Raw genomic sequence first — 13,976 nt, forward strand, 5'->3', positions numbered from 1 at the left:
CCCTGTAGCAGTGTGAACTTGACTGAGTCAGAGAAGAGCTCCAGGCTTGAGCAGGCTCTGGTCTTGCTTTGGAAAAAAAAAAAAATTCACTTTAGATCAACAAAAGTACATGTTTGCAAAGAGGCGCCCGCGTTGACTTTGATGTGAACGAGCTTGCTAAATGTGAGGATTCACAGTTGGGGTTCTTAGTCCACTAGCTCCCAGTTTGTAATCAAAATGTATCCAACATGCAGTGTGAAATATAACATTTCTGGTCATATCTGATGGGAGGATATGTACATTTCATCAAGCAATACAAACCTGCTTGGTGCAGGTTTGTATTTCTAGTTGTAATCTCATTCTTCCTGTTGAACCTTGCACTCGTCCTCTTTGAGTCATCTGCAGCCCGAATTTCACTTCATTTCAAAGCATAATTACGTCTTAAGTTTATATCAGCAAAGTCAGCAGAGTGCTGTCCCAAGGAGAGCAAGTGATCTTTCATGTAGGTGAGACATCAGTAAGGACAGAGTATTCAGATAAAGGAGTACAGTTCAGGAAAAAGTGATCCCTGAGCTTATGGTCTCCACTATGCATAAAATTGCTATTAATTTGTCCTTTAGGCTTTTTTTTTTTGATTCTTTTTCTAACTGGCATTAAAGTCAGTCAGATGGGAACTATCAGTAAAGAGCATGAAGGAAGATGTGTTAACTGGGAATATACACGTAAATCTATGATATACAGTAATTGTTTGATTAAGATTACAATATCCTAACAACTGTCCACTTTGTTTTCCATTTGATGCTAAATGAAATGCAAATTAAATGAACAATATTCCATCAGCTTCCTTTTTCTCCAAGCGAGTGTCCTTGCCTTAAAAAGTGCTGTGGATGGAAATGAGAATGTCGTCATTCATCCAGCCTCCTCCCAACACCTTGCCACACTGTTTAATTCCATTCATTTAGGTCCTCTGCTCTGCCACTTTCTAGACTTGATTAGAATGAGAATCTGAGGCACCGGGGATATAGAGATGTAGCATCTCTGGGGAATCATCTGACTGACAAAGATTGAGTGAATGTCCTTCCTTGAAAGACAACTGGCTGATTTGCTAATTTCAAAATACAAATTGATGGTAACACACACTTAACATACACATGAACACCGGGACGCACACATGTCTGCAGATAGCAGTGTTTCAGACCTTTCGGTGTCTCAACAGCGGATGTGCAGGCCCAAGAGAAATAAACAGATGTGTCACTTTCTATTTAGCTCAAAAACAGAGTGCCTGTCCATCATCTTAATGTGTCACTTTTTGAGTATGAGGATAAGACTTTGCATTTCATCTGGTGCAGGAAAAGGGAGGAGGCAAAAGATTTCATGGGTGGAATGGAACTAAAAAGGCGAGCTGCACAGCTTCAACTCTCCTTTTTTCCCATCATGGCAGCCATAGTGTTACAAAAGTTACAGTTTATGTATTAATTTAATTCATTATTAAGTTTGTTTATTTTTCTCCGTGCTATATATTACATCTTCTGTCAACAGTTTAACATTCAGTGCCATGAAGCATTACTCATGTCTTCCAAATTGCATTCTTTTTCACTCTGCCTTTAGTTTTGGATTGCTTCTCAATCTGTTCTGGTAATTTTTAAGCCTTCGGGTTTCAAAGGTCACTTTGTAACCCAGCCTGATTAATTAAATTAGTTAGGAGCTGCTGTTTTGCAGTGTAGTTGCAAGATGTGCTCCTTGAGCTTTGAAATGCAGGCTTGAGAAAGTACTGGATAAATAAGATTTATTGCCATTTCTCAGAAACCTCTGGCTGCCCTGAATAATCCTGTGTCTTGAAAGTCAGTCTAACATGAAAAGCAGTCCGTTATCCTGGTGTTACAATGCCGACATAAGCATTACTCTTTTAATAATACACATATATTTCTTTGTTGCTCTGTTACATTAAATGATAAGGCCTGGCTTGAGGGCTTCAGTTGAGTGTTAATAAAATTCAGGCTTTGCGCCATTTTAAACCCTGTGAAACCAAAACTGATGTTATATTGGATGGATATTTGCGTAGGGATTTGCGTATGGGGTTCTCTGTTCTAGTACAAGCAGCAGTGAAGCAGCCCCACACATTTTTTATTTTTGATACAATGACTTCTTTTTCAGTTGTTCCCTTGATTTTTAGTGGTAGGTTTACATGTTATGACACCCCTGTCTTCTACATATTATTGTTCCATACAATTAAACTGCGACCAGATTACATTTTCTATAAATGTAATAATGAATGTTTTTAACTTATGTATTTGGCAAATCACAAATTTGACAGTCCCGCACTTTGTACACCTGATAATTGCATTTCCTAAAAAATCCCATTTTTTCTAGAAGACAGGGTTGGGTGTTGAGGTGGTCATGAAACCTTAAAGGGCAACTCCACCAATTTTACACATCAAAGTCTGTTTTGGGGAGTGCTACTGCATAGGTGAAAACAGTTGTAGGTACAAAGAGGCTGCTGCAGGAAATCTGATGAACTGTCTCAGTCAGCATTGGTTGGATCTGAAGACTACAAATTTGACTAGGAAGAAAAATCCATGCAATATAAAAGACAATACCTGTGGTTGTGCTGCATCGATTTTTTTTTTTTTTTAACTGTCCGTTTTGAGTCTGACGGTGTTATACAAAAGCTCTTTTACAGGCAAATACTTCTTTTTGGTCTATTTGTTTTTGATAATTTGAAGTTAAACATTTCTGTTAGCGAATCAGCTAACAATCAAGTTCAGCCCTTAAATGTCAACTGTGGAATACAGACAAGATGATAGCGTTTGTGGGAGGGAGGGAATATTATAGTTTATCAAACCAGATGCGATCAGCAGCGATGGTCACAGTTGAATCCCTACGCACACTAAAATCTGAAGGTATCTCACTCGTTTTTAACACACAATAGAATTCCAGTTGATGGAAGCCACAAATTAAGAACTATCTAATACCAATAATAAAATACTGACTTGAAATGTACTAATAACACAGATTATTAAGATGAGAGAAGACATCCTTGCAATAGAAGCTTTTCTTATGAATAAATATAAAGCACACAAAGTATAAATTATAAGTTCAGTTCAGAATGACCTTGAACTAACTTTTATAACACATCACTATTATAGAGATGGTCTGGAGTTAACAGTATGGATGATTTACAAGCAGCACTGACCGATAAACGTTATATCTTCTTTTTGTTTTAGCTCACTTCCACTTTCTCCTGAGCATGTCCTTTTGACTGTGGATTATGGTCATGGCTGGTATAAAGAGGCTCTTAAAGCCTGAGAAGAAGAGCTCCCTGTCTCCCAAGTCATTTAAGATTATGCCCCCTGTGGGTGCACTGTGGGTTTAACAGTGTATGAGCGCTTTACTAGACCTCACATCTTCTAATGTTTCCCCTCTGCCTGTGTAAGGACATTATAATACAATGTTGTTGAGGTTGTATTTTTTTCCCTTTTTCTTTCTTTTTTCTTTTTTTTTTTTTTTTGCTTTTTGTATGTGTCAGTTTTTTTAAGACTGGCTAGGAGTTAGGATTTAGAGGTCCCCCTACCTTAAATAGTTATTGTTAAGGCATCTGTTATCAATGCACAAGCTGTAAAAACAGTAAATTATTGGTTTTGTTCCAGGTAGTAGGTGGGTTTAAATGACCAAACTTATGAATGAGATGCAGGATACAGCTACAAAAAAGCAGATGCATTTTGATTAAGTATGAGCAAATGTCCTTGAGTTCTTTTCATTTGTTTGTTTGTTTATTTGTTTATTTATTCTTATTTTTTACCTCAAATTGAGTCTGATTTAAACTTACACAATAAACAAGATGGCTTCTGTCATGGCTCAGTTCATCATCCTCAAATGTGTCCAAATATTTCAGACATTTAAAAAATGTAATCCAGGCTAAGGGTTTATAGTCTAAAGTAAAGGATTGTGAGTATTGAACATAAAAATTTGTTTGCCTGTTTACCTCGTTTACCCTCATTGCTCACCCCTCAAGCGCATAAGCTCCATTGTTATTCTTTGCCCCTACTCATGTTCTTAGGCAGAATGCAAATCTGTTATCCTCTGGTTCAGCCGCAGAGGGGTTGTTTTTGTGTGTAGCTGTTAGTTGCACTGATGAAAAGACCACCTGTCATACTCTGGCCCTTTGATTAGATTAGGAGGTCAAAGGGATGGATTAAATTGATATGAAGTAGACATAGGTCCTCATGCGGTGCTTATTGCGTCATTATCAGAGCTTTGATCTGGAGATAATGGGCATTACTGTACATCTTACATTAATAGAGGATGTATCCCTGAAGTCCAGATTTTAATGTTAATTATCTTTTATGAAAAAGATGTAATGATGTATTGTTTAATTACCTCACTTACAGTTTCTAGCTATGTTACCAAAGTCATCCAGGTCCTAAGACGTCTTTGAGGACTAAGTCAAAGGAGAAGTAGAAGTGAGGTCTTTGTAGAGGATGTTTTTCCACTCATTTAAGAGGCATTATTGGTTCCTGATTATTTGAAGTCGCTATAATCCATGTTTTTACATACAAAAATGGATCAGATGACAAGCTACTTCTGCGTGAAAAGGGGTTGCTCATAGTGATGAACCCACATATAATTATCACTCAGCTCTGCCATCCCCCTCAGTATTACAGAGCGTTTCAGCTTCTTTCAGCTTTAAGCCAAATGCTACCATGCTGATGTTTAGCAGGTGTTTTTAGCATGTTGGTTTCAGCATGCTAATATCACTCAACGGAGGGGAATGGTATTACATGTCAACTGTTGGACAAATTGAAATTTTGGCATGATGATGGTAGATAAGAAAATTTGAGGATCACAAAAATGATTCCTCCTGAGAGAGGCATTAGTGTCTGAGGCTAAAGTTCATTGCAAACACTTCAAAAGTTGTCAAGATGTTTCACTCAAAACCACAAATGTGAACCTCTTGGAGATAGAATGAAAGTCAACATTCATTGGATGTTTGTTTGAAATCTAATGCTAATCCATCTGGTAGATGTGAGATGTAAGATTTCACTGGATAAATTAAAACCTGTTGGATGCATTATTTGGTGACTATGACTCAGGCCTGGGTTCGAATAACAGGAGGGAACTGTGGGGGTACGAAGTTGGACCTCCCCTAAAGAGCTAAAAACAACAGTTTAGTTCAGGGAGCTTTAAACATCTATATATGATTCTTACCTGTAATTGTAAACATTGCAATATATTTCCCAAGTTCATGCCAGGAATAATTTTGTAATACGATTTCAGACACCCCTAGAGTGGACCATACCATTTCTTAACCATGACGTTAGTTGAGCCTGCCTCTCTCCAATCAGTGGCTTTCGTCCTCGTGCGTCTCTCCACCTGTGCGTCGCACAGACGCTGCAGGTAAATATAGCAGTACCAAGCTATCTAGCTTGTTTGTTGTTGTTGTTGTTGTTGTTGTTGTTTATTATTCGCACTGTGAATACGAGTGAAAAGTTTACTGACCTTCAGTCCAAGAGTTGTTGAGATACATCAGTCTAGACCGAAGAGGAGGAACGACAGACTGATATTGTTTTCCCTAAAACTTTCAAAATCCTCGAGAGATTCAAATTAAATTGCAAAGTTGCACTTTGTACTGAATGCAAGACCATGTACAAAGATACAAATTGTTGTATTTATATTTATTTAATGGAATAAATGAATAATTTGCCCTATCTCAAGGGCAGAAATGCCAAAATTACTACTTTGTATTTGTCCACTAATCTCTCTTTCACCAACAGTACAGTGGTTTTATAGGACAACACATGTAGGGCTCTCTGATATAGGTGGACCTTGCTTGACCTGGAACATAAAAGAAGAGAGAAATGCCCCTTTTTAAATAATTAACATGCATAACCCAGAAACCTTGTTAGTAAGCATGCAGTGCATTTGGGCATTGGATGACGTCTTGCATCATGGCTCCTTGAGTGAGTGACTATGAATCTAATTCACCCCTGATAAAAATTGAAAAACTAATGAATACTACAGCTTTGGTCTTGAATGCTAATGTGATTTTTATCCATTCTCAAGGAAGGCAGCTCACAGATTTCAAAATTCAGTGCCCCCCATAGAATCCATAAAGAGGCAAGGGTCGTAACGGGGGGGTGAAACTGCCCTTTTTGTTTTGTTGGATGTCTGTGTTATTTGTAGCTATAGAGGCCAAGTCGCTCCTATTCTCATTTTAATTGGAACTGCACCCTCTCTCTTTCTCCCATGGCAGCTTTCATTCCCAGAGTGAGGACCCGAGTCCCCCAGCCTCACACTCAGCCACAGCCACCCAGACAGCCAGGCTGAGAGGCAGTGAGAGAGAGAGAGAGGGAGAGACAGAGAGAGGGATGGAGGGAGGGAGGAGTCTAGTTAAGGAGCTCTATCCCCTGACTGTGTCTGCTCTGTGAGTGGTTGAGCAAGAGAGAGAGAGAGAGCGCATGAGAGAGAAAGAGAAGGAGGGGGGGCAAGTGAGGGCTGAAGAGACTCAGAATGGATGGGCAACGAGAAAACCGTGCGAGCGAGAGAGAAAGAGTGAGCGTGTGAATGCTGAGACTCAGCAGCGAAGACGCACAAAGTCTACAAGCACCACACCAACAAGAGAGCGTGTGAGGCAGAGCTGACCACGGACAACTCTGAAGAGTGACACAGAGGAAAGAGACACAGAGAGAGACAGAGAAGAAGAAGAAGAAGAAGAAGTAGAAGCAGAGGGAGAGAAAGAACGGAGACAGACTACCAGCCTTCCACTGGTAAAGGGAGACACCACTGAGGGACTGTAGCATCCGTGTCCCCCCCCACCCCCCACCCCCAGCAGCACAGAGGAGCACTGTCTCATCTCGTGCATGTGTTTGTGCCTGCCAACTTCAATTTCACACTCGCCCACTGTTTTTTGTAGGTTTTGCCCTCTCCACTCCCCAGTCATGATCCCTTGGGTCCTTCTGCTCCTGTGGATCTCCAGACATGGTAAGTTTTCCAGATTAAGTTGCTTATTCATCACATCTTGCGTGCTTGTGATTGCTATGTGACTTGCCGGCTGGGAACTGTGTCTCTGAATTCATCTCTTGCTGTGATGTCTGAGCTTGTGTTACCATTTGTGTATTTTTTTTTTTTTTTTACTGCTTATAATATGGCACTCCCGTGTGCGCTGTTATGTCTGATGCAAACGAGAAAGGAGGAAATTAGAGGAAAGAGTCAGTGTGGCTGTCTTGAGGTTAAGCAGCTGTGAATAGTTGTAGCCTGCACTTTTCTCTGTCTGTAGTTTTTCATAGCTTTCAAACCAGACATGTTGAATACTTACTTTGTGGCTTTGATATTCCTGTCACAGACACACACAAACAAAAGCCCTCTAACCCTAGTCCAGTTCAGTCAAGCGTTCACTCCTAAGTCACATTGTTTTGAACTGACAGCCCTTCCCCGCTGAGTCCAACTACGGGGGGTCTGGTCAAAAGAAAAGAGAGAGAAGAAGTTAACGGTGAAATGCTTCAGAGGGCAGACTCGTGAGTATAGCGTGGCAGGTCCAGCCCTGTGGACACTATCTTCTGTTATTTTTTTATTCCTAGACAGTCTGTTTGTGGACACAACGATGATGGATTAGTTGTTTCCCCTGCTTGCCACCAGGTGGTTGTCTTTGGAAAACAATAGAGGAGAATAAAGTACAGCAGAACTCTACCTCTGTGGTGTCTGCGTGATATACGGATGCATACAGGGCTGACTCAGACAGCGGATGTTTGTCATGCCTGGTCCACAACGAGCTCCCTGGGTTACGCTGTGAGGGGGTCAGGGTCAACGACACAGCCGCCACCCCTTTTCAAAGTTTGACCCCGTCACACTGGACTACATTCTAAGGAGGGCATTGACTGACTGAATGAATGAATGGATGTGTGTGTGTGTGTGTGTGTGTGTGTGTGTGTGTGTGTGTGTGTGTGTGTGTGTGTGTGTGTGTGAGTGTGTGTGTGTCTGTGTGAGTTTCCCAGAGGGAGTTGTAACCTTTAGTTGAGAAACTGCACAGAAAAGGCCAGTCTTCTCCAATCAGAGATCTCAGTTTGTTGACGCATCGTCTTGGAATTGACAGCTCAAAGTCGGTAACACGCTGCTAACACAGCGGCAACAAATGAAACTTGGTAAACAAGATCATTTTCTACGGCACTGAATTCACCTGTTCCACATGTTGATTTATAGCTGATAACAGAGGGGGGGAAAAAACACTTCTCATCAAATACAACAATTTACTGTGATTATACTTTTCTGCTGACTCATTTTTTTTGTAAAAAGAGAGAAAATAATGATATCAGGACAGACCAATTTGCAACTGACTGGAGTGATGAAGCTTCTAATTCCCTCTCAGCTTCGCCTGCGCTTTAACAAATGTAGATCTCTGCCAGAGAGGCTGTAAGCTTTACTGTCTGTTTCCTTTGCCTGTGTGTGACCCGGGATGGTGCCACAAGCTGTGTCGACCCAGAGAGTGAGGGAGTCCACTGCCCTGCTGAGAGTCAGGGCAGTGGAAGCTTTCTCTATAGGTCATGGAGTTTGTTTCGGGGCAGTTAGAGATCATCAGACGCTGTACCCTGGATGCTGTAACTGCTCCTGATGTTGCTGCTTTGCTATATTCTGTTCCCCTGATTTCACTGTCAAGTATTTGTGCACCATCTGTGCTTATTGTGATGCAGAAATACACGATCAGTCATTAGTTTCATCTCCTCCACTCTGCTCAGCATCTGCTAAGTTTTGTATCTGCAACTGACAGCACTGTGTATCTGTACTGCACTGTAATTTAATTTCTCACAAGTGTATAGCTTGAGTAATATCCTGGTTAAATTACACATTATTGACATGCATGTCTCTTTGTTTTGGACTTTTATTCTGTCACCTTCGCATTTTCATTCACATACCATCACAGGCATAGCCCCAGTTCTGGGAACAACATATTTCAGATAGTACCAGCTGGAATGAGGCGATTGCTACAACTGGAATGAGATGGGATTGCTGTGCATTTCAGCACAGTTGGTTATTACCATAATATAAAATACTGCTTCCCTCTGCCAGGTAAACAGGGGATAACAACCTACCTTCTCTATGCATGCCTCTAGGGGGAAAAAAGTGCTTCCCTGTAGCTTACTGTTGTTGTACAAATTACGGCTCTGTTTATGTGCCGAGCCGGTGTCAGCAGAAAGCTGCGGAAAACAATCTCGTTTTTATGAACAAGGGGACAGAGGGGAGTTGTGGTCATAGCAGTCATATACTTATACACAGCTACCCTGTGAGGGAGCGAGGAAGAAAGGGAGCGTGAAAATGCAAGAATGAGCATGAGAAAAGCAGAGAGAAGAGTCAGTCCGTATGCAGAGGCACTGTGCAGTTTTTTTTCTCTCAACTTTGCGAAAATAAATGGTTGAGTGCGAGCTTGACGGAGAGGGAGAATAAGAAGAGGGAAAGCTGTTGCGGGATGCTCTCCATCCTGGCTGTGCTGTTACCGCATCTAGGACACCTTTTCTTTTTTGCTGTCACCTCTCCTGACAGTGACAGATGACACAGCACCAGTCAGGAGGATTTGGGAGACAGTCTCCAGGAACATATTCACCTCAGGCCAAACTTGTCCAGAACCTCGTCCATCTCCTCGCACCGCTTCCTCGCCATTCCTCCTCCTATCCAATCTATACAGTGTCCAACAGCTCTCACATTCTTCAGTTGGCTCCTGGTCTCTTTATTTCACTCCTCACCTTGCAGCGGCACATTTTTTCCCTCCCTCCCTCCCTGACTAACCGTCCCTCTTTTGCTCTCTCTCTGTTGTGTTTTTTTTTTCTTTCTTGTTTTTTTCTCTCTCTTTTGCTGGGAGATGCAGTGTGATTGAGAACCCTGGCCTTTGTCGGGGGGAAAGGGTGAAATATGTGAGAGCATGATGTTCCAATGGAGGAAGGGCAGTTTAAGAATAGTCTTGTACTGAATGTGCCAGACTCTGAAGAAAATGTGCTAGAGAAAAATCACACATTGGGAATGTTAAGTGTATGGGCTCAGTCCCTTTTTCTGCGCCTCTTTTCTTCTGTGTCTCTTTTTCTCTGCCTTTTTTTCTCTGAGTGACACCTTGTTAAATTAATATGCAAACTGTCTGGGTTTTTGTTTCACTTTTCTCAGGGAAATTAAATGTTGTAGTCGAGCTACGTTTGGCTCAAGGTTTGCCCACTAGGGGCAGTGCTGCTACACAGGAATGAAATCCCAATCTTCTTAAAAATCTCTTGGCCCCCCCCCCCCCCCCATTTGCCTTCATTACCCCCTCATATATCTCGTGTCAGAACTCCCGATTTCACCACCCAGCCAGACTAAGCTGTTTCTTAGTCCTGGAAATCATGTCTTAGTACCCCCAGCAGCCCCTATTTCATTTACTGCTGTCTATTAACTGCTGTCTGACGACTCTAAATCTGCTTTTCATGGGCGGCAGGCTTTGATACATATTTCTCAACCAAAGTATAATTAAATGTCTTTCCAATGTCATGTTTGGATGTGTGGATTTTTTATGGATGGAGAAATCATTCTCGCTTTTTCAAAGGAGGAAAAAAAGAAAAAGAAAAAGAAATACAGCCCATTACATTGCACAACACTACTCAAACAGAAATACCAATTTTCAGTCTCATTATTATGAATAGTTATTTGTAAGCAAGGCTCACAGTTGTCTAAATCATGGATTACGACCATAATAACTCAGAGGTAATTAATTGATTTATCCTCATTCTATCGGTATGCTAAAAGCAATGTAGCATTTTTCCTGCATGTTGTCATAAGCTGTGTTCTTCCTGCAGTCGTATTTTCAACACCAGCAGCATGACTAACAACTGCTGAATAGAGACACAGTTTCTCATAAGCGTTGTCTGTATTCTGCTGGGAGTCTGGTACAGTACAATTAATATGCACTTTTCCAGTCACCATAAATGACAGTTGGCTTGAGTAATGCTAACCCTGTCTGGATCGTGACATGCAAACACAGTGAGTGACAGATGATGTCATCAGTTCTTGATGGGGCCCAGTGGCATGCAGTTTGTTTTCTTGTTTGTGCCGCATGTCCCATCAAGGCTAGCCAGCTTAAGTCACCTCAGCCGCTGTGACCCCTGCTCATTTCTGTGCCACGATAGATTAAGCCCACTGTAATCCCTCTGAGCCGAGTGCCCTGTTGGATATTTATGGTAATAAGTAAACATATGAATAAATAATCTAAGAGGCTGGCGCCGGGCAGCTGGAACTTGTAAGTCCCAATGTTTGTCAGTGCTTGTGGCATTAAAGAGAGATGCTCCTTCCAAGAAAAATCAGTTTTGGCTAAGACTTTGTATTTGGTTGGTGCCATGTAAGATAAAAAGGAGTTTGGTCTGACTATCCAAACATTTGATAAATATAGACATAGGGATGATATTAAAGTGGTAGATGTGTTCGTGTTAAGAACCCAACCCTCCAAATGTTTTAGTTATACGCAGTACTAAAATAAAAAAAAGTACAGTATACCCAGTGACTGCAGTCTGCATGAAAGCCTCATTTCAAGTCTTTCAGGATTCAGGTCAGCCCAGGAAAAGGAATATGATTAGTTTGGAGTCTTCTTGGAAAACCAGGCAATGATCTGCTTCCTCTCATGCAGTCAGTCAGCCAGTCAACAAAAATCAAGCTGTTTACTGTTGGGCTTCATTATCCATCCAGAAGACCCTCCTCCCAGCCCCAACAGTTTACTTTAGCACCAACCAATCAACCCCAAAGCCCCTCATCTCCTCTCTCTCTCTGAGACTTCGCCGCTGGATCTCATTCCTCGGGGATGAATTTATCCAGATTGGAGCACTCAGCAAAAGGGCATTATCCCGGATTACATGTCTGTTGGGCGGCAGTGTTAAGTAATTCAAGCAGATGCTGTTGTGATCACTGGGTCACCTGTGAAGGCAGGGTTAGCAGCTGCACTTCTTCATTCAGCTCTTTATTGTCACATCTTTGTCCCTCTGAGACCTTATCCTTGAGTGACACGAGAGAGATAGCCGGAGGTGGTCACATTTAATAAAAAAAAATAAATAAAAAACCTTCATGCAAAAATGCTGTCAAATGAATAGGAGTCTACAGAAGCTGTCTCTAGCCCCAGTCAGGATTTTATTTGGTGACAGATTATAGGATGGATTAATGGCTTCAAATTGCAGTTTAATGCACAGGAAACAACAGGCTATGTTTTCCTGCTAAAGCAACTAAGGGCGGCTCCACAGGACTGTGTGTGTTCGGTTGTGGGGGTGTTTTAAGTAGAGTAGTGGTGCATCATACTCTGTTATTTTTTCCTTGGAGAGGACAAAGCATTGCCACAGCTGGGATGAAAGAAAAATGTTGGTGCTTTTTAGCTTGACTGTGTCTTTTCTCTGATAATCTTGTCTCTACCTAGCTGAGATTTTGATGGAAATTCTTTTAGGTTGCTACTGGGATTTGTGATTGCTTGTAGAACACAGGTTCTCTTCAAGGTGGGTTCAAACAATGTAACAAGAAGAAGTTTATTCTTTCCTGTCAAAACCCTGCTTTTGCAAGTCTGAGGCATTAATAAGCCTTTTGTTCAAGACATTCACACTGAGAAAATGTTAAACTCAAATGTTCATTTTGTCTCACATTCAGCCTTAACATATTTTTTCCCCGCTTTTTTTTTTTCTTTTTTTTTTAACTGAATGAAAGCTTTCACCACAGGGATGAGTGAATTACATTTTTCAAATACAGCTTTGCCTGTTCAAGGAGTTATACTGCACAGATGCATTGAGTTGAGAATAAGGCACTCACACTTCATATTCAAAACACACAAAAAACACCTATAAAGGAAGGCTTCTGCTACTGTGAGGTGTGTGTTTCTAGAAGTGCAGTGCGCGGCGTAGTTTAACGCGTATGGGTCTCACCACTGAGCTTGTCTCAAAATCTGTCATGGAAACCATTGAGCGAAACAAACACAAGGTTATGTGGGTGAAGGTGTAAAATGTGTGAACAAAAGAATGGTGAAATTATATCTTCCTACATGCTTGTATGTGGGAAAAAAGCTTTAACTCAAAGGTTAAGTGGACGCAAGTGAGGTTTCGCTTATAAAACAAAATGCTTTAATTATTCAGTGTCACTTAGAATTTATTGAATTTATGTCTCATACTTGACATCTGGGTCAGTGCGCCTTTTAAGTGTAAGGGTTAAGGTTAAATTTACACATGTTCATGATCAGAGTTGTTGCTGTAGCTGAGTAGTATACAGACTGCATGCCTCCTTTTGAACATACGGTCAGTTACTCATGTTGTTACATCTCCTTAGAGGCTGATGCATGTTCAGTAATGTACATGTGACCCAGGCAGAGAGCTGTTGTGACCTGCAGAAACCTGCGTGCCATGTCAAGCAGATTTCTTTAGACATATAAATTGACTGCCCAATTTTCCTTTGGGATGGTGCAGATATGCAGCTATGAGCTTGAGGAAATCACATGCACTGAAATGCACTGCTGTACATGCCTGCAACTGGTGTCGTGCACGTGTCCCGCTATTGCTTGAAACATTTGTGAGTAAACCAGCCAGCCAGTGCATTGGTGTGATTGTGAAAGGCTGTGTTAGCAAAGAGCCAAGAAGATGTATGTGGTGCTTCAGCAGAAGAGGCACTTGAGGAATAGGGTTGCTGATCTGATAACGACTTCCTAGTGTTTGGCGGGAAGTTTCTGGCACAGCTCAATATTACACCTGGATGAACTCACCCTTCTCTCCTCTCCCCTGTTTTCCCCCCATTTTTTTCTCTGCTTCTCCCTCTCCCAACATTCTCATAATTCATAACAATGGACTCATGGAAAAGGTTTTTGTACTTCACACTTCACATGCATTCTCTGCGCGCGTGAGTGTATGCATGTGAGTATGTGTGGTGTCTGTGCATTTACTACTGTGCCACGACAATTACAGCTGCAAGCCTTGAATGGCAATATAAATGCAAATCAGCCTTTTAACTTTCTACAAGCAGAATCTGGGGAGGAAGAA

The 13,976-nt window shown here is 41.4% G+C and overlaps 1 protein-coding gene across 10 annotated transcripts in view; it reads left to right on the forward strand.

Annotated features, from left to right (window-relative positions):
- Positions 1-5,298: 5,298 nt before the first annotated feature.
- kirrel3b (kirre like nephrin family adhesion molecule 3b) overlaps positions 5,299-13,976 on the forward strand; it is a 163,073-nt gene continuing 154,395 nt past the window's right edge. For all 10 annotated transcript variants that reach the window (XM_056373796.1, XM_056373797.1, XM_056373803.1 and 7 more), the window contains exons 1-3: positions 5,299-5,373; positions 6,230-6,743; positions 6,890-6,957. In XM_056373796.1, coding sequence (XP_056229771.1) covers positions 6,915-6,957 — 43 coding nt within the window. In that variant the 5' untranslated portion in view covers positions 5,299-5,373; positions 6,230-6,743; positions 6,890-6,914. The remainder of the gene's footprint in view (positions 5,374-6,229; positions 6,744-6,889; positions 6,958-13,976) is intronic.

Source organism: Seriola aureovittata, chromosome 4, assembly GCF_021018895.1.
Source record: "Seriola aureovittata isolate HTS-2021-v1 ecotype China chromosome 4, ASM2101889v1, whole genome shotgun sequence".
Taxonomy (NCBI): Eukaryota; Metazoa; Chordata; class Actinopteri; order Carangiformes; family Carangidae; genus Seriola; species Seriola aureovittata.